This window comes from Pieris napi, chromosome 23 (genome assembly GCF_905475465.1).
Source record: "Pieris napi chromosome 23, ilPieNapi1.2, whole genome shotgun sequence".
Lineage (NCBI taxonomy): Eukaryota > Metazoa > Arthropoda > Insecta > Lepidoptera > Pieridae > Pieris > Pieris napi.
This window is the reverse complement of record NC_062256.1, coordinates 2,166,299-2,191,995: the sequence shown is the minus strand read 5'-3', so window position 1 is coordinate 2,191,995 and position 25,697 is coordinate 2,166,299. Positions and strand designations below refer to the sequence as shown.

Genomic DNA, 25,697 nt, shown 5'->3' with positions numbered 1-25,697 from the left:
ACAGATATATGTATATGCTACATTTACTGAATATATAAGTTTATATCTTACTTTACTATACTTTTAATACAAAATGGTTACCATGGTAACATACTTCCCGGGGTTTGTTATAAGGTTATAGGAAATGCAGACACACTATTGGCGGTATATATTTATGTTTATTTAATAATTATTTGTGTAGTATTAGTTAGGGTCCTATGTACCACTAAGTACTACTGTACAATAAAAAAATTAACTATGTTTGTTACGGAATATAAGATACAGGTATCACTTATTCCACGTCATTAAATTTGAATTTGTAGGCATCCCTACTCATCGGCAAAGAAGACAGAGGGTGTAGGCCGAGAGAAAATGCCGGCGTAAAAAACTCTCGGTACTCTTTTAAAATAGCAAATCAAACAACACTTATTTTAAAACAAATATTGCAAATTAATTAGAAGTAGCCTGTCTAGCACTAGTCCCAGGACCTTTTATCAACTAGATAATCGTTAACTTTATAGTAAGCTTTTTTTTGTAGTGCATAAATATGAAGGTGTGCAATTATTTATTTATTTAATAAGTTAATTAGTTTCTTATTGTAAAAAATATCATTTTGTAATGAGGAATATAGTTCCTTTATAATCGCCGGGAATTCCTTATCATCTATAACTATGACGATTGACGATTTATAACTAAATTTTAATAAATAGATATTTTAATCAGGTTCGTGGTGGCAGTACCGGAGTGCCTCCGCCAGCGCCGCCCGCCCATGATACGGAGAAGAGATCGCCTCTACTGCCGCAGCATCAGCAACAACCTAGGCCTGCACCAGTGCCGGTTGTAGCACCAGGTATTATTTGATTATTTATCTCCCGACGTGTATGTGGAAGGATTAGTCCTATCTTTTGGTTTGATAATTATTATAGACAAGTAGGTGATCTGTAGGGAATATCCACTTGAACTCTCATCAAAATCGGTCCAGCCGTTTAGGAGTTTAATTACAAACACATGAGATTTATATATTTAAAAATAAAAGATATTATTTTGTAGCTGAAAACGGATTCAACGGAGAATTGTATATTTATGTTTTTTTTTATACATATACATAATATGTCTGTCCGTTTGAATGTTCCCTGAAGTGTCACAAATATTTCAAGGACAAAATTAGCCAAATCGGTCCGGCCATTCTCGAGTTTGCGAGACATACCATTTGATAATTTATGAATATAGATAAATAAAAATAAATCAGCCTGCTAAATTATATTTTTTCGTTCTTGTACGATAAATGTGCCTAAATATGTGAAAATTCATCATTAATGATGTATCGTTTAGTTCCAGAACCGCCACCGCCTGTTGTAGTGAAACCTATAGTGGTAAAAGCAGTGAAGAATGTCAAAATCAATCAAAAGGTATGTTTTTTAATTACAGTGTAAACTCTTTATAACGAATTTCAAGGGACCGAGTATTTGTATGCGTTATAGAGAGCTTTCGTTATATGGAAGGAAGAATTAATGTATTGGGTATTGGGTTTAACCCATGATTTTTATGTTATATAGAGATTTTCGTTAAAACGAATTACGTTATAAAGAGTTTACACTGTATATATAGTCGACTCTTGATAATTTGATTTTTTCCCTGTCCCTTGAAAATATATACAGTCAAAACCATTTACGACGACATCGCTTAGAACATACCGGTTATATTGACCAAAATCAAAGGTCCCGGCTGAATTCTATTGTATTAGGTTCTTAACAACGTCATCGGCTGTTATGAGTTATCGGTTTTTACGACCAAATATGAGTAGTCCCTTCGATGTCGTTTTTTTTTTTCAGATTTTCACTGTATATCATTAATGGAATAAAATCAATGATAATTTGTCTCCTCGGTAATTTTAAGTTAAAGGAATCGTATCTTGCTCGCCAATATGCGATATTGTTCGGATTAATACCTGTAGCTGAGTTTCATCATCGGACGTCGAGGCAGAATACGAAATTCCATATTACCTCGACTTCCGTCGTTCCATAACTGGCAGTTTTTGCCGCCTCCACCACGTGAAACCAGCTGCCAACTGAAGTATTTACGAACCAATTCGACTACTTGGACAAAGAAAAGAGCGTACCAATTCTTAAAAGGCCGGCAACGCACTCGCGAGCCCTCTGGCATTGAGTGTCCATGGCGGTATCACTTAACATTAGATGAGCCTCCTGCCCCTTTGCCGCCTGTTCTAAAAAACATTTGCTATATCTGTGGTACCTTGAGTTTCAAATTATCGAGAGTCGACTGTATATAAACTCTAGATATTTGGTCTATGGAGCAGCTTTAAGGTTTTATGTTAAGTTCTTTGTCAGTAATCGAACCCAAGAGGTGATAAATGTCGGTTCTTAAGTTAATATTTCAAAATATATAATATAAGTGATTAGTGCGTCAGGGAATATAATTATGTTTATCGAACAACATATTGTAGCGTGCAAAAACACGTTTCCATTTTGTTCTGTGTAATGGCGTCTAGTGATGTATAATTGTCGATAAATGGTAAATAAACTTAACGGTAATGATAACTGGCGATAAATCGATGAGTAATTTTAATTAATAAGATCGTTAGGTTTCATTCTTAAGTAGTTAGGGATTTCCTAATCGTGTATAAAGATAGACCAATAGGGACTTTAGGCCATAATTTCCAGCTGTATTTATTAATAAATAAAACAATACATTGTTAAGGTCTTAATAATATATTACCTTTTTATTTAAAATACCTTTTGCTTTTGGGGATAATACTTTTGCATCGCCGCCTATTGTTAAGGATTCAGGTATCGAGCCTTACCCCGCTCTAGCGTCTATAGCCACAGTCAGTTTACCTCCGCGCGTCTCGGGTGTCGGTCGCGTGTCCGCATTATTCGAATTTCGAATGAATATAGAACATTAATTTGAATTCCGAATTTAGACTTGTATAGTTCTATAACGTGCCAGTTGTGTCGCGCGTTAATTGTTGATAGTTACACAGTGACAACAAGTGGAATTTTTTGTTGGTGAATGTGTGTGTTATCAGAAAATTGTTTTCTACCAGATTTGTTCTGGTGATGGAATGTTTATATGGTTTATATATTACGCAGTAATTTGTTCACGTCTGGGTTTAATGTAAATTGAAATAAATACAGCCTTAAACATTGCATCGCAAAAAAATGTTATAAAATCTAAATCCCGAATACACTCTTAAGTACCGCACTCGTAAGTTTATTAGGACGTAAATTTATTGATTAATTAACAAATATAATATTCTAAAATACATACCAATTATTGTGAACATAAATTTTACGAAAAATAATAAAAATATGACTTAAAATTTTAGTTTTGACGAGTAATTTTTTGCTAAACAATGCGACAGGTACCAGATAGCAACTTAACAAAGCCGTTTCGAAGCCCACTACCAAATATATCAAGCTCTGAATAAGTAGTTTTATCTGTTATACTCGCGAATACATAGAGGTGTCTATAATGCAAATTTATCAACGTAAGCTGCATAAATAAGTAGTGTATTTAATACTAGCATATATGTTCAAATAAAACACTTTATTTGAAGCTGGGTAACAACTGGTTTTAATTGTTTAAAACATGAGCTTATAGGTAACTAAGATAACATTAGGGGTAGTGGGGTTGCGACGATAACAAAAACTTACTTGGCTTATCTAAGGGTTCACAAATCGAAACACTTATGTTATTGGACATTATCGGAAACGAGAATGTTAAAATACAATTTATGACTGTGGTTAAAAAAAACTAAATGGCTGATTTTGGTTTCAATAACATTTGTATTACGCTTCTAATTATTTACTAAAGTATATATATGTAACATAATTAATATTTGGTTACATAATTCACGTCTCGCGGTTTTTTACAGCATTACACATATAATGTAGTATTTTAATAGTGAAATCGGTCCAATAGTTTTGAAGTTTGAAAGAGATACAAAAATCGGATGTTGGAAGTATTTAAAAATATATAATAAACTAGCTGCCCCCGCGAACTTTGTTTCTCCTTAATGTGATTTTACTTAGCCTACCTCTTTAGTACATACCAACATGGAACATTTTGCTATGCTACCCCAGAGACTGTTCGGTTTTCTGGAATCAAAACTATAGTTTTTTCTGTGATTTTTTTCTATATAAACCTCAGAGTTGAAGACATAAGATTTTAATTAACAAATGAAAAATATGGGTTGATCGTAGAGGGGTGAAATTTTTTTGAAAATTTTGAAATATTTTTGGAGTTATTACTTAGGGGTTTGAAAGATATATAGTAGCCGATTCTCAGACTTACTGAATATGCAAAAAAAATTCTTAAGAATCGGTCGAGCCGTTTCGGAGGAGTATGGGAACGAACATTGTGACACGAGAATTTTATATATATAGAGATTAATTATTGTAGTGGTTATATTTGAAATGCTAACGAGTCTAGGCAATTATGTTTTAGCTAGATTAAAAAAAATAATAAAGATTAAATGTCATGCTGAATGTTCCAGCTGGTTTAAGGCCGATTTACATTATCTTAGTGTTTAGGAGAGTGCTTTAGGATAGTACTTTAGTTGAAACATATAAACGCTACTTGCTTTAGTAAACGCTACGCTAAAGAACTTGCCTTTCAAGTTGTACTAAAGCACTCTCCTAAACACTAAGATAATGTAAATCGGCCTTTATGCTAGAAAATCATTCATTTCACCTCAGGTGTTTTCGTGATATTTGTGTCGATAAAAGTTATTGTTTGTGGAATTTAACGGAATAATTTATATATAAAAATGCATTTTTATTCTGGGGTACAGTGTAGACAGATTATTTGCATATAAATATACGTTCGGTCGACTCAAAGGTCAATATTAAAAGTTACGATAAAGGTCAAAACTGTATGTATCGTGTTGAAACTAGTTATTACAAATATTTTGTACATATGTGTAACAAGTATCTCTAGTGGTAGGGGAGCCCAAGAGGGGATTTCGGGATTTACTAAAGCGCGGCAGATTAATATATAGGGGGATACCTTGTACCCGGTTAAGTACCTCCACAAAATATGAGGCCCATATATAAAGCCGCACGTGAAGGAGACAGGATCAGTTTAGTAAAAAAAAATTGACCATCAGAAATTCCCGAGCGCGTCAGATTAAGGTAGGGTGAGTTAATTACATCCTAAAAAGTGTATATTCCACTAATCTGACAATTTGAGAGTGTCGGAAAAAAAGGGGAGGGCAACAAAGTTGTAAAAAAAAAACGTCATCTCGACATTCTCGAGCGTAGCTAATTTTTTTTTTATTTTGAAGGAAATAATTCAAGAATAATGAAAAATATATAATCTGACGATTTCCGCAAGCCGAAATAACAAAAATTCGTCGATAAAGTTAAATGCGTGCAGCTGCGTGATGCCTACATTTCCTTAAACCGATCGGAATCTACTAAACGGCGTTCTAAATATTTCCCTCAAAATTACATTTCCTGTGAATTTGAACCGATTCGGACCGATAGATTTTGAGAAATTTTGAAAAATCTTAAAAAAATAAGAAATATTTTTTTTAAAGTGGTTTCTTTATCGATCAACTTCAAAAACTAATCCGCCTTTGAGCTTGAAAAACCACGTCGATCGCCACCAAGCTGGTTAAAAGCGGTTGATTCGTTCGAGAGATATCGTACACGAAAGAAACCCGAAAAAGTGTTTTTTCGGGATTACTCCGAAATTTGTGGTTCGATCAATTAAAATTGAAAAATTATTTATGAGGATGATAAAACTGCGTCGAATGCCGCCAACCGCGTGAAAATTGCTTGATCCATTCAAAAGTTATTGCGGTTTGAAAATTCCAAAAATAGTGTTCTATGAAACTTCTATCAGACTTTCGAGCTGGGAGAGCTCAAATGCATAGAAATGTTATTTCTTTGAACTCAGTGAGCTCAAAATATCAATTTTAAGCGCCCAGGAATGGAATTAGCGGGAAGTTGCAGGGATGGCCATTTAGGTGAACCGTTTTTCTATTTTTTTTTTGGCAGATCAGGCGAATCCCTCTAGATAATCGTCAGATTATGAGACAGTACGTTTAGAACATAAAGATGAACCACATATATCTTAATCTGACGCGCTTGAGTATTTCAAAATTGCGATTTTTTTTTGCAAATTAAGAAAATGGCTGTGGGTTTGCGTCCCATCGAAATCGTCAGATTAGTGAATGAGAGCTTTTTTTTGGTGCACTTAACACTCCCTTAGAAAATCTGACGCGCTCGATAAAAAATTTTTTTTTTTAATTTTCAACCCTTAAATACAACTACCCGCATCATGCAAACGATCAGATTAACATACGTACATTATTAAAAATACGTAGGGCATAGATGCTATCAATATCTGACGCGCTCGAGGATGTCCATGCAACAGTTTTTTTTTACATATTTAACTATCTATAGCCGCTTCCCCCACCGATGAAAAGGAATTTATCATATAACATTTTTTTCTTCTTTTTATCTAAGCTTTGCATCCCAATAGGTCTCTACGACGCTCGAGTAAATCCCCATTTAGCATCGTGGGCTCCCCTACCATAGTTAAAAAAAAAGGATTTTAATAATTAGGAAAAAAATTGACTTAAAATATTTTTTCGAGTAAAGATCTAAACAGAGAACAGGTGTAGTTTTGTCTTTTTAAATAAAAATCCAAATACATAATTTTAATATATATAAATTACGTGTCGCGTTGTTTGTCCGCTATGGACTCCTAAGCTACTGAACCGATTTCAATCAAATTTGCACACCGTGTGCATTTTGATCTAACTTAAAAGATAGGATAGCTTACATCTCAATTTATACCCGCAATATTATTTGATATTAAAGTACCAACGTTTCACATAAGCTACAATTTAATGGCATGACCACCAAAAAAGCATAGTGGTCCCCATGACTGGTGTTCTCCTACCGTTTCCCTTAAATACGTTACTACTACGTAATATAACTAAAACCTTAGCCACAGCAACGCTTGGCCGGTCTGTTAGTAGACTATAGAATCAAATACATATCAAGAACCTTAGGAAAAACAATATTAGAAATTCAATGTTGTTTTCGCGTCATGCTCTGATTGAAAATTATTATAATAAAACATATCGTGACTCTGTGTTATGTGTTTTGTTTATACATAATATATATGCGTGGTATGTTAGGTACATATTATTGATCATTTCATAGCCTTACAATGAAGTTCCCCGGTCGTGTCGTGTATGAATGATAATGATAAACTCAAAAACTATAGAATGGTTTTATAATGTTAATAGATAAAGTGATCCTTGAGGATGGTTGAGAAGTACACTCCTACAACGCGGTCGACGTCTACCGCGTTATAGGAAATCGCGTTGTAGGGGTGTTATCGTAAAACCGTTTTTTTTAAACAATCAAAAACTAGGTAGTTTAATTTTATAACAACACACTTGAAACTGTTGCCCTTTACGCAAAACTGGCTTGGCAAATCATTATAAGTTTCTTACTACAGAATTATAAATTAAGAAAAATCCGCGTTATATGGGGGACGTAAAACGTGTTATACGTAACCGCGTTATAGGGGAGATAACTGAGTGATTATGTTTTATGTATTGATTGAAATATAATGACTATTTTTGAACAATCTTGTCTATTAACTGAAAATGCAGTGAAGATGTGATTGAAAGTATATGTTTTTGTACTGATACAGTTTTAGGTCTATATTTTATCATAGATAACTTTGTATACGTATTTATGTAAAACATTTATAATATATCGTATTGGATATATAAATATTAGTATTTCGCACTTTAAGGCCGATTTACATTATCTTAGTGTTTAGGAGAGTGCTTTAGTACAACTTAAAAGGCAAGTTCTTTAGCGTAGCGTTTACATGTTTCAACTAAAGTACTATCCTAAAGCGAGTACTTTAGGATAGTACTTTAGTTATAGGATAGTACTTAATTTAGTGTTTAGGAGAGTCTCCTAAACACTAAGATAATGTAAATCGGCCTTTTGATAAAGTAGTTTTTTTACTAAGGACATAAGGTTTTTAAAATTCAATGGAACCCGAACTGTACATCTAAATACTTGATTATTAATAGAACTTGGCCAAACATCAACATTGCTTCGGAAATTTGTATACAATGTTGTCATCTAAACACAGAGTTTACCGCAAAAATGTGCTGACACATAGTCCAAAACACTTTTATGAATAAACCTCAAAACGAACTACAGACATATCGTTTAGAACAACATACCGGTTATATTGACCAAAATCAAAGGTCCCGGCTGATTCTATTGTATTTGGTTCTTAACAACGTCATCGGCTGTTACGACTATCGGTTTTTTACGACCAAATATTAGTAGTCCCTTTGATGTCGTTATAACAGATTTTGACTGTATATACGTATATTATAGCCCTCAAAAATCTGATTATTTATCTACAAAATCTTACCAACGCTCGGAACACCCTTACGTGCATAAGGAAAATAAAATACAAGATTTAACGTGACAAGCACTTATAGGCAAACAACAGACACGAAGAAAATACATACTTTATAAAAACCAAAGGAAAATTGATTTCAATGTGTGGACACAACTATGGATATCCAGAGCTCGTTTATCAGAATGCTATATCTGGATATCGGTGAGGTTTGACCAAAATGCATTCTTGTAACTAATGAAGACTTGAAAAATATTGTATAAAATTATTCGTGATACATGAAAATAGTAATTTTGAAAATATTACTAAAAATAAAGTAATAAAAATTTCATAAGACGTGGAATTGTGCAAAATGTTACGAATCGGACCGGTCTAACAGGTGAACGTAAATGACGGACATATTAATTATATATGCGTTTTAATTATGCGCTGATGTTGTATTTGTCAGGTAAATTATATATATGTAGTCTGCGGTTTTGGACGCATTAATTTGGTTGAAAAACGTCTACAGTAAGACAAAGTCAAAAGTTAAAAATCATTTATTCATAAAGGTAACACAATGTACACTTATGAACGTGAAAAAATAAATATACATTCAATGCTTCTAATTTAACATTTACAGCCCTCAAATCAAGGGCGTAGTACGGAAGAGAAGAACTGGCAATAAACTCTCAGCCACTCTTTTTAATCGCCAAGTTTTTTGTTTCTATTTTTTATAATATACTTTATTGTATTTAAAACTTGTACTTTAGTGCTAAATGCTTCTTCTCAAAGACAAAAAGGACAAACGTAGCTGGGTACTAAGGTTTAATTTAAAAAAAAATGAAGAAAAATTTAACTAAAAAATAAATAATAGTTAAAAAAAACTAAAAAACACGCTTTTAAAGCACATCATTTAGGCTGTTTTTTAGTTTTTCTAAACTATTATTTATTTTTTAGTTAAATTTTTCTTCATTTTTTTTCGGATTATTGCATTGTCATCGATCTTTGACAGGTGCGCAAAGTTTGAATTAAATCTGTCCGTTAAAAGTGGGTCAAAATCGAGTCAGTACATACAGGTGAAGCGTGTAAAAATAAGGGACCTGAAGAGTGAAAAATAGCACCAGAACGTTATGTATTACAATAGTTAATTATTTTGACTGAAACAGCTGGGCAAACGGGCAGGGCTCCTGATGTTAAGTGAAACCGCCCACCATGGACACTGAGACTGTCAGAAGGCGCGCATTGGAGGCATTATGTTAAAAAAAAACATCAGTAGCGCTACAACCTCTTTAGGTCTTTAGATTTCTGAATATGTTTCATGATCATTTTTAAATCTAATAGACAAGTAGGTGATCAGCCTCCAGTGCCTGACACACGCCGTCGACTTTTTGGGTCTAAGACATGTCGGTTTACTCACGATGTTTTTCTTCACCGTTCGAGCGAATGTTAAATGCGCACATAGAAAGTCCATTGGTGCACAGCCGGTGGTCGAACCTACGACCTCAGGGTCTACTGCTCATTTTGCTTTATGTTACAGCCTCACTAATAAAAAGATTATTTGGGACGTGGACTACACGATACCGTTTATATAAACATCGTAACTATGGTTACGAATTTAGATGCTATAATTTATTTATTTGCTCAACACTGAACAATATCCAAACAATTACATTATACACAAAAGCCATAAACGGAATACACATTCAAACATAAACAAAGCACAGTTTTTTACCTATTTATACAAAAAATATAACATAGTAATAGTATATATATATAATAAATTCTAAACTCTAAGATTCATTGATCATTATAATATATATTTAATATAAAGGAAGAATTTTTTAAAAATGTTTAGTTACATTAAATATATCAAATAGTCACGAAAATTGTCTAGCGTTTAATAAAATACGCCCTCGTCAAGGAATGTTTTGTTTCGTTCCTTTATTAGTAAATTGTCAAGAGAGTGATAGAGACAACTTATGCTAAATAAAACTTAATTGTTGTAGGCTTAATGGAATATGGAATGTATAGTAATAATAATAATTTTTAAGACAAGGAACTTTGCAAATTAGATTTAAAAAAACTTGTTACTAATAGATTTATGTGCCGGTTTGCCTTGTGAAATGCTTAGCGAAATATGCTATAATTTTAAGTGTTTTTAACTCACTATAATGCCAAAGTTGATAGAGAAAGGTGTTGAAGGTCTACTTGTATGAAGTAACCCTGACAATAGCCCTCCAATGGTCGGCGTAATTTCAGGGTGATCAGCTGTCTGACACTCTAGACTTTTTTTTTAATGGCTCTGGCACGATTTGTGCATTAGCCAGCGTCATGTATAGGATTTTTTATAATTCGTGCTTGTCTTTAGAAATTCGACCGGACAGGACACTCCATGTATGGTTTTTAGGCACTCGCCCGGTACCGCACAACCCTCCCAAAAGCCGAGAACAAATTTAAATTAAATTAAAACTTGCCCTCGAACCGGGAATCGAACCCGGTACCCCTCACCTAGCTGCCACTTAATAAGACCGCTAGGCTATGAGGCCCCCCACTCTTGACTTAGATATTACAAATTCAGTGATGTGAATTGAAACGTAGGAAGCTGCATAATCTTTATTTAGCTTAACAAATTCTTTATTTATAATTCTACTGTACGTGTGTATGTCACTGAACTCCTCTTAAACGGATGGACCGATGTGAATGATTTTTGTATGTTGGGTGGTGCCCTGGATGGTTTAGATTTACAAATTAGCCCAGCAGATGGTGCAGTCGGTACTTTCATAATTTGTTTAATATCCTAATCGTTTGAAATATCATCCAGGACGTCTGTCGGTTCGATGTTTTCTACCAGCCATAAAATGTCTCAGCATTACTAGCATGTCTTTGGATGAAGGTATAAGTTGTCAATCAATTACTTAAGAAGGCTAATAATGGTCTACGAGTGTGGGGCCACTCGAAACTTAAACTTTAATATAGAACTAGATTGGGTAGGGAGCGTTCAAGTATAACGTAACACAATTTTTGGAGATTATTGCCCCCCCCTTCCCACCATGAACTCGCCGTAACGTTTTTCAGTACCCAAGTCTAGCAAAACGTTTCGTGAGCACCTAGTGACTCTTTAGTTACTATTATATGGTGTAAGTAGAAAATAATATTAACAATAACGCGTACGCCCCGCATCGTAACGTTTTACAAAAGGTAAAAAATCTCCCTTTCCCAAAATTTGTTACGTAATACTTGAACGCTCCCTTATTGTGTCTGATCAAGTCAATCAAGCGTCAGTTACTTTACTGTTAAATACGAAATGTCCTTTCGACGATTGAACGTACTAAATTGAAAGTAAAATTCCGTTTGGTTCCGGAAGTAACGAAAGTTCCTTACACAATGCCTTAACGCGGTGAATACTAATTTTATTAAATTGTAATACTGATTTGAGAAGAAATTCTTAATGCCGGAGACATATGACTGCGCAGCCAGTATATCAATCATGGTTGGTGTATGATGGTTGTGATGATCTATGATTTGCAATGGTATCCTGTACTTGCTTAAGGGAACAGCAGGTGGTACATGGCAACAGTACAGTCGACTCTCGATAATTTGACACTCGTTAATTTGAATCTCTCGATAATTTGAAAAAAAAATCCGGTCCCTTGAAAAACACTCGATAATTTGAATAAAATCAATAGAAATTGGTCCCTTCGGTAATTTGAAGTTAAAAAAGTATTATCTTGCTCGCCAACATGCGATAATTTGAAATCCAGTCTTTCCTACTCTCTATAATTTGAAATCCAGTCTTCCCTACTCTCTATAATTTGAAGCGTTTATCATGCATGTACCTGTCGTTTGTTTGCATACATGCACAGACTTGTCAATTGTTGCCGACACAAGTGACGATTACTTTGCAGCTCTCACCACTATCAAAATTTCTTTGGACAATGATAAACTGAAGTCACTCACTCAAAAAAAGATTACAGACTTCTTTTTGAAATAAAAATTTGTGAATAATGGTTATATGTAATAATAATTGTTAATACATAATAAGAATATGGAAATAATAAGTAACAAATTTTGATCAAATTCTTATTTCCTTCAGTTGCCCCTCCCCCTCGTGCTTATTCAAACACTTGTTATTTTGAACTCTTCATAATTTGAAATTTATCTCTGGTCCCTTGAGTTTCAAATTATCGAGAGTCGACTGTACATGGAATGGCGGAATTTTGAGAAGGTTTTTGCCAAAGAAGAGTACGAAGATAGCTAAATAGAATGAGATAGAAATATATATGTGTTTAAGTGTAAAAGTATCTGAATATAAAGCTATTATTCTGTGATGTGTAAACATGTTATGTATCCATCTGAATTTGAAAGTATTCCCTAAGGCTCTGATTTTCTAATCAAAGCAAATGTTAGGAAAACTAGCGAAATTGAATTTGGAATTTGAATTAACCTCTTAGTAGACATCAAATTGTGGTCGAATTTTCATTTTGCGGGTAGATGGGAAGGTACTGAAAAAAATTGAGTCGTTTTCACGAGGTATATCCATTATGTTGGTTGCATCAAACAATGTACTACAATGAAAGCATTGGGACATCAAAATATTTACATTAGACAATGATACAATGGAACGGAGGGTGCGGTATGAGGCAGAATGTCGGCATGGATTTTCATTTATAATGATTTTCGTAGCGAGACTAAGTAATAATAGCTTTAATTTCCAACAAGGTCAAAGAAAAAAGCGTCCCAATTCTTAAAATTCTTTGCCAATTTCCATGGGCGGCTACTTTTCATCTGATGAGCCTCCTGACCGTTTGTAGAGGTATAGATAAAACCTAGCTGGAGCTTTGTAACCATAATAAAAATTGTCTCGCTCCGCCCTTGTAAGGTCCAGTCAGGGATACGAATGTCTAGTAATACAACATTGCAAGTACAGTTTAAACTCTTTATAACGAATTTCAAGGGACAGAGCAGGTTACGTTATAGGGAGGGAAGAATTAAATATGTGTATTGGGTTACCAAATAAGTTTAAGTCATTTTTACGTTATATAGAGTTTGTGGTTATAACTAATGACGTTTTACACTGTATATATAAACTATGTAACACGAATATTTGCTTCGAGGTCGTGGAAGCGATGCTAATGTGTCAGTATCTCGACACAATAGTGAGATATCTGTATTATTTTTATATTATGATGAAACTGCATTGTTTGTTATCGTCGTTGATATTTTATTGAGTTGTTTATCCACTCTCACGTACGGGCCGCGCGACTGTTTTCACGTCAACCGTACAGCTACTCGCGCGTCTTAGACCCGCGCGCACCGCGCCCGCTACATCGCAACAAAAACCATTAGGCCGGCTCCACACGTTGGCCCCAATAATGGCCCCAACGCTATTCGTCCAACGTGTGGATCTAGAAAATGGCATTGGTCCCAACGTTGGGGCGAGTGTTGGTAGTTGGCCGGCTCGTGTCGGTTTCATCAAAGGAATCTGCGCCAACGCTCGCTATCTGTCCACACGTTGGCGCTTTGCTCAGTTCTGTTACAACACGCAGCGAGCGCGTACGTCGAGCGAGAATGGCTTCCTCATCCACAAAATCGCCACCGGCATGAAAAAGTAATAGAATTTATTGAACTTTATCAAGCACATCCAATAATATGGGACGCAACTCGAAAGGATCATAAAAATAATTTCTCAGTAACAAATATAAATGTGCACTCATCATTACTATAAACGCGCTCAGAGCAGTTTCGATTTCTGTATCAGACATCTTCACATTGGCCCTGACGGGACAGAACTAGTTTATTAGCCAACGTGTGTACGCCTCACCGAGTTTGCAGTCCAACGTTGGTACGAGCGTTGGGACCCACATGTGGAGCCGGCGTTATATCTATTGAAATATAATAACTACAGCTATGAAAAAAATACTACAGCATAGGTTGAAGTATATAGATTAAAACACATTTTGTAATAATTGGATAATGTTAATAAATTAGTACTTAAAACGGGATAAAACATTTGAGTCTGAGCAAAAATGCTTAAATTTTTTATAGATATAGGCCTTACGCAAAAAATATAAACGATTTCGAAATAAGAATAATTTTACAAAAAACTAGGCTAATTATCCTTTCAAAAGATGCCAAGATGTTTATATTAAATCAACATTGAGTAAGCTAATAAATTAAAACAAAACAACCACTTCTCGTAATTTTACCATAGCCTCTTGAGTCGCGCGCTATGACTTTTTGTGCCAAGATGGCCGCCTATCTAAGGTCTCCCACACACCATGTAGTTTTTTAACTAACTAAAAAATAGGGTATGTTCGATTTGTTTCAATCGTTTCTTTTTAAATGAAAAACAGAATAACAGTGTTGTAAATTTTAATGAGACATTTTTGATAAGATTTCGAGTTGTAAATGATAATCCACCGTTTCTCCACTGTTTCCACGTCCCCCGCGGTCTCCACGACTGCCACGGCCATCATCATCATATCATAATCAGGAGACATAAATAAACACATTACACCATGCGTAACAAAAAATTGCAAACATATTTTTTCGTTTCTACAAACCCTTATTTATGACGTTTGTTCTAACGTCCGTGGATACCGCACTGTCCATAACGATAAACCTGTGGAACACCTCAATATTATTTGGGAATCTTAAATCATCTTAATGTATTTATATTTGGAAAAGGCATGAATATGCTTATGAAGGACTCTACATTCATTTTTAACTATTAATTCACTAAACAGACGTAAACAAATCATCAAAATCAGCCAACAACTTCTAAGAAGCCATTTTGCCCTTGATAAAAATATTTTAAAGTTGAAATTAAACTCAATTTAGCATTTAAAACTATATAACATTATCATAACCGTAAAGTACAAATATTCAAGTTTATATTGATGTATGATAATTAAAGAAATATAATATAAAACTAAAGTACTTACGACATAATTGCTGAAACTCCGAAACACTTGTTCACAAAATTCACTAGAACGAGTCACTTGAGTTTGGAATTTTTTTTACAGAGAACTAATCATATTTCATTGCCATCTGTAGTTTATTGGGTGAACTGTTTCCTAAGCTATCATTCTACGTCGATAAAAACGTTTATTTCTAAGCTCAGTTTTAACTAGATGTCATTTTCTTAAACTTGTCGTTTTGGATACTGTAGTATCCATGTACGGATGCCGCCATTGTTGTTTTGGATACTGTAGTATCCACGTACGTGAGAGTGGTTATAGGACGTACGAATCGTACAAGAAAACGTTGATTTGCGGCATATGTTGAGTCTTATCTGATGTTAGGGAGCGTTCAAGTATTACGTCACGCAATTTTTGAAGATTATTGACCCCCCCCCCCCATGTTACGCGCCGTAACGTTTTTATGTACCCAATAGAAAAACGTTTCGTGACCCAGTGACTCTTTATACCTTTATACCATTATGTGGTGTAAAGTACTGGAAAGTCGAAAATAATATTAACAATAACATGTAATTCAATCCCCGCCCCGCATAGTAACGTTTTACTAAAGGACCCCCCTCCCAAAATTCGTTACGTAATACTTGAACGTTCTTTTCTTGAAGGACCCTAAGTCTAATTAGTAGGCAGCTGTAGGTTTCTATATTAGTAGGCTCTGGTGGCGGCAAAAACTGCCTTAAAAAATGCTCAGTTGTGGAACGACGGACGTTGAGGTTCTATGGAATTTCGTTTTCCGCCACGATGTCCGATGATGGCACTCGGCTGAACACTCTCCGTGGTAAACGCGGTAGAAGATGCAGATGAATTATTTGTAACTTATTATCTTGGTTTACAGATAAGTAAAAGTTTACTCTGTCATAACCAAAAACAATAGAGGTTTTGGGAATTTTGACAAGAATACATGTTTATACGTTTATCTTAACTTGGCTTAACCCTGACTTTGAAAGTTTTACGATAAAGACTTATACTAAGTTATGTTTATGTGATGGCAGGTGTTTTCAAGAGCAGATGCGTTTTAATTTTATCGGAAGTATAAGGACCTTTATAAATCGCTAATTGGGTTGGTGAAGGTTTTAATAGATATGTACCATTAAAACTACAAGTCTGTAAGAAAGTTGTGAGATGTTCTATATATTATGGGGCAAACAAGCCTATGGGACACCCATTTTTAGTACGCACCCACTAAGGACCGTCTTTAAGGACCTATCGGCTATCCGGTCGCCAAACTCAGAGAAAGTACATTGTTTCTTTCCATTTTTCGTCAGCGTTTCTTGAAGTAGGGCGAATGGAAAAAATATATGGTGGAGTTGGGTTTATGTATCCATTTTGAAAGGTCGATACACGATTTAAATAACTTCGCTCGATACAAAAAATCCAAACATAGCCAATTTTTGACACTTTATGACGAAAATGTATATAGAACATGATTTTGAAATTTACACGATATATTTTATCGCAAGCCAAGTAATCCATTTCAGAAAAAAAAATTGGTAAAATTACATTAATTCACTGTTTCACATAACTAATTGTTATTACGAGCCTCAGTGCTCCAGCTCTCCACTGCGCCCCGCAGTCCATCCCGAGACGCTGACAGCAATTCGTGCTGGGATAGGGCCTTAAGGGAGCAGTACACTGTACACTCTTACTTACTAATAGTTAATCGAATCAGTTTTTGTTTAATTGTTACAAAAATAATGCCTGACTAATGTACGCCAAGCAGAGTTGGACGTATTAGAGTGCGACTGAGTTCCTTGAGGTCGTAAGTTCGAACGGTTGTGCACCAGTGGACTTTATATGTGCGCATTTAATGTGAGGAAACCCGCATTCATGAGACCCAAAAGCATCGATGGCGTGTGTCATACAGAAGTCTGATTTACTTGCCTGTTAGAAAAAATAGATGGTCACGAAACAGAGAAATCTGAGGCCTAGAGATGGTTGTAGTGCCACCGGTTTCTTTAATAATTATTTTTATTGCAAAAATTAAGTTTATTTTAAATCGTATTACAATGATTGTAATAATTTCGACTTGGGTTTTTCGAATTTATTTGGATTAAGATTGCATATTCTTTATCTTATCAGATAAATTTATTGATTTAAAAAAAATTCGTATGGTATCACTGAGTTTGTGGTGGTGGGAATCAATATTCATTAGGTTACTTGCTCGTACTGCATTTGCTGGTAATGATAAATTAATGTAATTAACGTATTGTAATTATTTTGGTATGTAGGTTAGCGGTAATAAGAGTAATTTACGTACAAAATATGCCTTTTCCGCTAATAAAATGTGTAGATAACATTTTATGAGGCTGAACAAACCGAGGAAAGACAAAATCATCATTTTTGAAATTTGTACCATGCCACTTGCGTGTTTAGTGATGAGAGCAAATTTAATTTGAAGGAGACCATGGAGGTGAGATAAAACAAAAGACATTCTCAAATATAGTTCGATTGTGATTGGTGAATCAAAATGCGCCATCTTCTTCGGTCTTTGCTTCTAATTCTCATCACCTGTGAGGATTGAAGTCCCATATCCGGTTCAGATTATAATTAAAACTATTATAAAACATTAGTCGTTAGTATGTCTGGGTAGACTAGGGCTGGGTAAACCTGTAAAGGCTTATATAGAAAGGCTTTTGCAAGCTGGAAACAAGCTTTTAAGCGTAAAAGTTAACTTACATAGTCAAGGTCATCACAGATAATAGATGCTTCTTGATTTGTATTCAGTTCGTCTCCAAGCCAAGGCCAAGCTTCCCCGTAGGTCGCCCTTGGGTACCTGAACATTGGGCTAGCGTTCACGCGGTTATTTACCGTTTAATATTAAAACTGTTTGCGATTTTATTCAAGTGTTGCGTACACTATCCTAACCTAACCTAACTTTTTATCTTTAGTAAGTGGCTTATCAATATAGCTCAATGACACTCAATAGGTCGAATGCTGATTTTTGTTGAGAAATGGTTCACATTCGAATAAACAAAGGTCGCAACATGAATGTAGCACTATGGAAAACCATGAACGTGTTTTATATTAATGCAAAAGATATGTATGAATAAAAACTGTGGTTAGGATCACCTATATTGAATAATTAAAATAATGTATTATAGAAAGATAGTGCTTATACACATGGATATTAAATCTATAATTCTATGTAATATCCCGTTACCAAGAAACAAGGCGAATGATTGATTGTGAGATCGCGTCGGTCGCGCTGACCTTGGATGTTCGAGAGAGATAGCACCGGCGAGGTGTGCGAGCGAGATAGATGCGTAAGCCGACAACGTGGTCGAAGCACGTGGTTTTTAGGTTAGAAAGATTACGCAACGTTTGAACGTGGTATATACTGTGACAATTGACTTGTAATTTCCAAAGACAACCCGGTCTTGGTAACATCGAATTGGAGACGCCAACACAAATACAGAAATAAAACTTTAGGGTTATATTTCTAGATGTTTTGAAAAGTTATTGATTATGTATAAATAGATCGCTTAGCTTGTGACAGTTTTATGAAGTGTGTTGTGTTTCTCTAGTTCTCTACCTTAGTGAACCAATTTCAAGACAATTACTTGATAATTATTATGATATTTATTGTAATTTATATTGAGTTTTAGTAATTAGGCGCCAAAAAATGTTGTTAGAAACAGCTTTCTCAGCCAAGTCACATGACATTAACTTTTATTGGTTTGTGAATATTGATTAATATTGTAAAATATGTATTCTCGTCGCATTGATACGATTGCGATATTAAAACGTGTCATACACGGAAGTGCTTTAAACATTTGGAACTTAAATAAGTTATTATGAAATTTATGTAATATGGGGTGATAAGATTAAGATGATATATGTTTTAAATATTGTCAAAATTGAGGAGAAATTTAATTAGTAATGAAACAATAGCGGCTGTGTTATCTCGAAAAATTTAAAATTATATAAACATTTATTTGTTGGCAAAGTAACAATTCGCTTAATTAGCGGCCTTGTAGCCATGTGATATAATATATTCGTGTGACATATAGTATGTTAATATTGACATTTCGAATAGGAAGACATTTTCGATTTCATTTTAACCAGTTTTCAACTTAGATTATGATGAGTTTTTGGGTCAGACAGAAATGGTATTTTTTAGATCACTCAAGTAATTGCTATGAATTATTTTTTTTAAACAAATTATAAAGTAACACAAACATAATATTCAAATTAATCATATCAAAAGTTAAATTGTAGTACATATATTTATGAAAGAATTTTATTAGACATTTCCGAGAATTTTCTTTTGTTTATAGATTTTATCGATTTATATTCTTTTTCTATATGCCTGGAGGCCACACATAAGAAAAAAGAAACTTTAGAAAAAAAAACATTTTAAAACTCGGGTATTACACAAATTAAATTACCTAAAGGAAAAAGATTAGGTTAGGTGTAGAATTCATGTGGTATTTAGGAGTCTTAAGTGTATTCGGGGCTTACGTTTTATTTTGAATACAATTTGTATTATACAGAAACCAGCGAAGTTATAAAAGAATTTATTCTAAATTGAACCAAAATATGTGCTACTGAAGTGTAAGTGTGTGTGAGTGTAGTAAGTCTGTAATTGTGAAGTCTTGTGTTGTGATGACTGCCGGCGTGGCTACTAAGCGCAAATCGCGTTCGAGGAAAAGTTGGGCGCGAATTGAGAATGACACGCAGGTGATTATTTAAGTGAATCTTGAGGGGTTTTTATTAGTAATTTGGTTTTTGGATTGTGTTAAGTATTTAACATATTATGTACTACGGCCCTTCAGGCACCTAGGTTCCCTTAGTGGGTTTTGGTGCCTAATAAATATCTATATAATGGTGTCTGTATGGAATATATAAGTTGTGTTAATACTTTCGTATTAAATTCGGGTTTACTTTAGTTTAGGTGTTTTATTTATGTTACGTTTTGTACTTGTAACAATCAAGTTGTGATATGCACCGACTCAATCTTGTTTAGTCTAAAGATAATTGATAGGATTAATTTAAATGTTTCAATAACTAAACATAATTGGAGTGTGTTAGAGACCCTTTTTTTAATAGTGTTTTAAATATTTAATGTTTTATGTTGTTAACGTGAAAAACTTGTTTGGTTTATCGCGACTAATTCAGGGGGTAGAATCATGAAATTCGTGAAGGAGTAATTAACAGTACAGCGATTTAAATATCACTAACGTACCTTTGAAGAAAACAATCTAAATTTACCTACTGTCATTTATCAAGGGCATAGAACAGACGTAAAAAGGCAAGAACCTCTTCGCCACTCATAAATTAATTAAGGGTATCATTAGGTTAGAACAATGTTTGTCTAGTGACTTCAGCGTGCGACTCTCATACCTGAGGTCGTAGGTTCGATCCCCGGCTGTGCACCAATGGACTTTCTATGAGCGCATTTATCATTTGCTCGAACGGTTAACATCGTGAGGAAACCGACATGTCTTAGACCCAAACAGTAAAGTATTTAAATATGATCAAGAAATAGATTTAGAAATCTGAGGCCTAGACCTAAAGAGGTTGTAGCGCCACTGTTTTTTTTTTATAATCAGGTTATTGAACTAACCCTATGTTTGTCAACAGGCATCAGATTTCACGGATATAGGCGATTGGCCGACGCTAGGCGCTGCAGTGGCCGCTCGATGTCATTCGACACCGCCGCCGCACGATGACCCCGCGCACCATAATGGCAATGCGGTGAGTTTTCATCTGGAGTACATTTGTGTCTTATAGGTGATCAGCCGTCTGTGCCTTTTAGGTCTTGGTCTGGAAGTACACATGCCATACCGTATCTTTTAGTCGTCCGTAGATTTGTTGTCTGCGAACACGGGCTACGACAGCTGCAGCAATCAGATAAACAATTGCTATCGACTGCGCAGTGACAAACATGGTAATCAAACCACGACTGTTTTTATGTGCACTGCTGTACGTACGCTGACACACCCAGAACAAGCAACGCAACGATTAAAAACAGCCAGGGTATAGCTTGGGGCCAATAGACGGTTAGTCCAGGAGATAATGGTTACTATTTCTTCGTGTTGTGAACTCGGTGATCAGCCGTCTGTGCCTTTTTGGAGGGCTTTTAAAGGCAGAAAGTCGGTTCTTTAAGATGAACTGATAAATATGCTGACAAGTAGGCATAGGTTCTGAATAGAACACATAAAGACGGTACTTCGAATAATTATGAAAACTACCCACATTTTTATAATTGCTTTGTTTCATGGATGGGCTATTTTCTATGAGATGAAGATAATGAAGTTTTTGCGTAAAGTAGAGAGAAGATATTCAGATATCTATATATATAAAAAGAAAATGGTGTTCGTTTGAGGCTCTTTCACGCCTAAACCACTGATCGTATCGACATGAAACTACCACCATTCGATTCGAAATTTTTCCTAGATGGTTTATGGCTATTTATTTTTTTAATTCCAACGTTCCTTCATTTTTTTATTTCTGTTTTACTTTTATGAAAATTTTTCCCGCTAATAAAAACAAAAGAGGCTTCCTAGAACCGCAAAACGTCAACATCTGTTAAAAACTCGATTTTCGAAATATTTCAATTTTCTTAGCGGGAAGTTAAAAAGAAGAATAATAAAAATATGAAGAAAAAAATAAAATAATGAAACATAAAATTTATTTTAATTCGTCCAGCAAAGCGGGCGCGAAACGGCTAGTTTTTATATATGATCTTTAAATAATTGATTTCACGAGTAGTCTTTTTAAATGAAGATAGTTTCGAGGATTGATATTTACGTGTATTTATATTTAATAATTATTAGATTTGTATTGAGTGTAGTACTGGCAAAGTTATTCTTGTTATAATAAATTGAATGTCAATAATTACAGGACCAAGAGAGGAACCCTCCAGAAGAACCGCCCAAGCCAGAAAAGGTGGAGCAACAGAATCACACCGATAAACACGCGCATAGCGACAAGAATAAGAATACTGGTAATTTTATATTTTTACATATAATGTTACAAATTATTTTATTTATATTATCACGCCTTTTACCCGAAGAGGTAGGCCGAGACCACGGCCGTGCGATTCTGTTAATCCGTGAGTTCACCTCGCACCAACAACGCTCCCTTCGTCACTCACGTCATTTTTGGAATCTCATGGTATTCTGTTAAGCAATTTCACATTACGTCTTGACAAGCGGAGGGAGCTTGTAGTTTATTGTTTAAAAGAATGCCGAATCGTAAAATGACTGCTTCACGACTGATTTGAGCGCCACCGCCGCTGCGAAAACCGCTGTGAGAGTTCGAAAAGAGAGTTACAGAATCGCAATGCTGCTCTCTTGCTACAGACCTGACATACCTCTCTCGCTTCATCCACTTTCATGACGTTCACCGTACATGCTAGTCCCATTTGGGTACTTTTAACATAGCCCTTCTCAAGTACCTCCTGGTTTTGGCTGGCTTGGCTGGTTCTCGTTCATCCGTTCATGACCAAACCACCAGAGCATTCCCTTTTGTGTCCTTGCCTCTTCTTTTAACCCACACTGCTCTCTTATCTCGCTATGCTATGAATGTTACACCACACATACCTCTTAACAATCTCATTTCCATGGCATTTATTCTACTTTCTATCGTTCTCTGCTACAACAATATATTATTACTAGCTGCCCCCACGAATTTCGTTTCTCCTTAATGTAAATTTACTTAGCCTAACTTTTTAGTACATACCAACATGGAACATTTTGCTATGCTACCCCATAGACTGTTTGGTTTTCTGAAATGAAAACTTTTAGGTTTTTCTGTGATTTTTCTCTATATAAACCTCAGAGTTAAAGTTATAAGATCTTAACTAACAAATAAAAATAGGGGTTAATCGTTTAGGGTAGATGAAAATTAAAGTTTGTATGTATTTTTGTATGCTGTATATATAAAAAAATTGTGTTATCACTTAGGGGTTAGAAAGATAGATTGATATTAGCAGATTCTCAGACTTACTGAATATGTATAAAAAAAATTCATTTAAATCGGTCGAGACGTTTCGGAGGAGTATGGAAAGGAACATTGTGACACGAGAATTATATATATTACATTAATATAGCAATAAATGTATAATTTCAGCTGGAAGAGGCGGTAATAAGTCGGGCAAACATAAATGGGTGCCGTTGGATATTGATGTAAAGGCTGCTCGTCCGGGCAAGCATGCTGCTCAACATAATGCCAGACAGGATAACGGTATGTATATATTATGAGTACTATATACTATAGCCTCGTGGCTTCAGCATGCGACTCTCATCCCTGAGGTCGTAGGTTCGATCCCCGGCTGTGCTCGAACGGTGAAGGAAAACATCGTGAGGAAACCGACATGTCTGAGACCCAAAAATTCGGCGGCGTGTGTCACTGGATCACCTACATGCCTATTAGATTGAAAAATGAACATAAAACAGACACAGAAATCTGAGGCCCAGACCTAAAGAGGTTGTAGCGCCACTGATTTATTTTTATTTTTTATTTTCCATAGATACAGTGTCCCTGAATGGGGAAGACAGACAGAGGGGTGCTACACGCGGTAGGGGCGCAGTAAGGGGTGCAAGGGGGGTCAGGCGGCCAGGTCCCCGTCCTGCATCCGTTCACTCGCATCCTCATCCGCTGTACCATCACCCGGATTATCCGCATCACGATTTGGCACAGGTGAGATTACATTACAAAATAGTTTTAGACATTTCTTGTTAATTATTTGTTAAATTTTAGGGGGCGTCCATAAATTACGTGAGGTGTTTTTTTTTTAATTTTCTGTGACTCCCTCCCCCCTGGTGAGATGTCGTGAGATTTTATTCAACCCCCTCCCCCATCCCCCAATCTCACGTGAGATTTTTCAAAATGTGGGTTTCTTACGTAAACGCGTTGAAAAAGAAAAAAAATTGCTCCGTGCTTTTATTTACGACTAAAACAAAATAAGTGAAATGTTGAGAGTTTAGGTATGGAGTTAGCGGGAAGTTGCAGAGATGGCCTTTAGGGTCAACCGTTTTCCTAAAAAAAAATTTTCAATCAGAAAAAAAAATTGCGTGATATTTGCCGAGACCCCCCTCTCTCCAACGTAAGATTAAATGAGATTTGGCTCGACCCCCTCCCCCCCCTTAAACACCTCACGTAATTTATGGACGCCCCCTTAGCCAAAAGTCAATCTTTGGCTCTCTCAAATGTCATTTGACAGATTTAGATGAAAGTTTATTACCCCTTATTTATATAAACAAAATCACCATCTTAACTTATCTTTTGTATATACAGTCAAAACAGTTTAAAACAACATACTGGGTTATATTGACCAAAATCGAAAGGTCCCGGCTGAATTCTATTGTATTAGGTTCTTAACAACGTCATCGGCTGTTACGACTATCAGTTTTTATGACCAAATATGAGTAGAGTCTGGCTAATGAAAGAAGGTAATTGAATTATTTGATAACTTTCGGATGGAAACACAGAATGTCATTGAATTTGTTAGGTTAGTAGGATTTGTCTTGATACTTCATGTAATTACTCATTTTTATGTCTATTATATATTTTTCCGAATAATTAACAGGTATATTAGCCTAAACTTTGTTTTATTGGTTTTTTGGATTCTGATTTTGATTATTCCGAATAAAGTTGTGTTTTATAATATAGTTTTAGTTTTCCATGCAATGCTAGTCATTTTAAGTATCAATAGTAAAAGACTAAATACGTATAGTATTTAATTTCATAGAAATACAGTTACTATCAATTTAAAAAATAATAAAATAAAATCAAGTATCAAGTAAGTTCAATCCACAAAATATATCAAACTTTTAGGGATACCATAATTTTTTTTTTAATTTGCCGCGCTTTTTCGTCATCTTTTTTCATTAGCCTTCGATGTCGTTATAACAAATTATGACTGTATTTGTCGAATTGTGTGTTTTTGTGATGAAAAGAGACATATTCACTTAGATGGTGTAATTACTGATATTATAAATAAGGGGGTAACTTTTTATTTATTTAATCCAATGTCTAAATTTAATTTATAATTTATTTTATGTTTTAATTTTGCGGCATGCGTAAATGGCTGTTTGCGTTCATGTCCGTGGTATGATTATTTTTTTTATATAATTTAATATTGAAATTATTTAAGAGTAATCATACCAAAACGCGATTCCAATTATCCTTACCTGGGTGTCATTTAAATCATTAAAATGCTTTGAGGGTTTTATTAAGCTTAATTCATTACTTATTATCAATCAAATCTTAGGGGCGGTTCAAGTATTAAGTAAGCACCAAAGGGTGGGGGGGGGGGGGGTTGTTTCCTTTGATGTTCTTAACTATGTATTATTTTTTGCTGACAAGAGGAAGTGCGGG

At 35.0% G+C, this 25,697-nt stretch overlaps 1 protein-coding gene and 1 long non-coding RNA gene across 5 annotated transcripts in view; one reads left to right on the top strand and one right to left on the bottom strand.

The window, feature by feature from the left end:
• The window catches only part of LOC125061094 (la-related protein 1), a 73,019-nt gene that overhangs the window by 24,899 nt on the left and 22,423 nt on the right, over positions 1–25,697 (top strand). For 3 of the 4 annotated variants that reach the window (XM_047666291.1, XM_047666290.1, XM_047666289.1), the window contains exons 2-7: positions 703–829; positions 1,312–1,388; positions 20,955–21,068; positions 22,218–22,320; positions 23,448–23,561; positions 23,848–24,017. In XM_047666291.1, the coding sequence (XP_047522247.1) occupies positions 703–829; positions 1,312–1,388; positions 20,955–21,068; positions 22,218–22,320; positions 23,448–23,561; positions 23,848–24,017 (705 nt within the window). Of the gene's footprint in view, positions 1–702; positions 830–1,311; positions 1,389–2,830; positions 3,012–19,864; positions 20,052–20,954; positions 21,069–22,217; positions 22,321–23,447; positions 23,562–23,847; positions 24,018–25,697 lie in introns of those variants that run through there. The other variant, XM_047666292.1, reaches the window with a different exon arrangement.
• LOC125061129 lies at positions 14,750–15,638 on the bottom strand. The gene is made up of 2 exons (XR_007118983.1): positions 15,339–15,638; positions 14,750–15,016 (listed from the first exon to the last, which is right to left on the bottom strand). It is a non-coding gene; the product is annotated as an uncharacterized LOC125061129 (long non-coding RNA).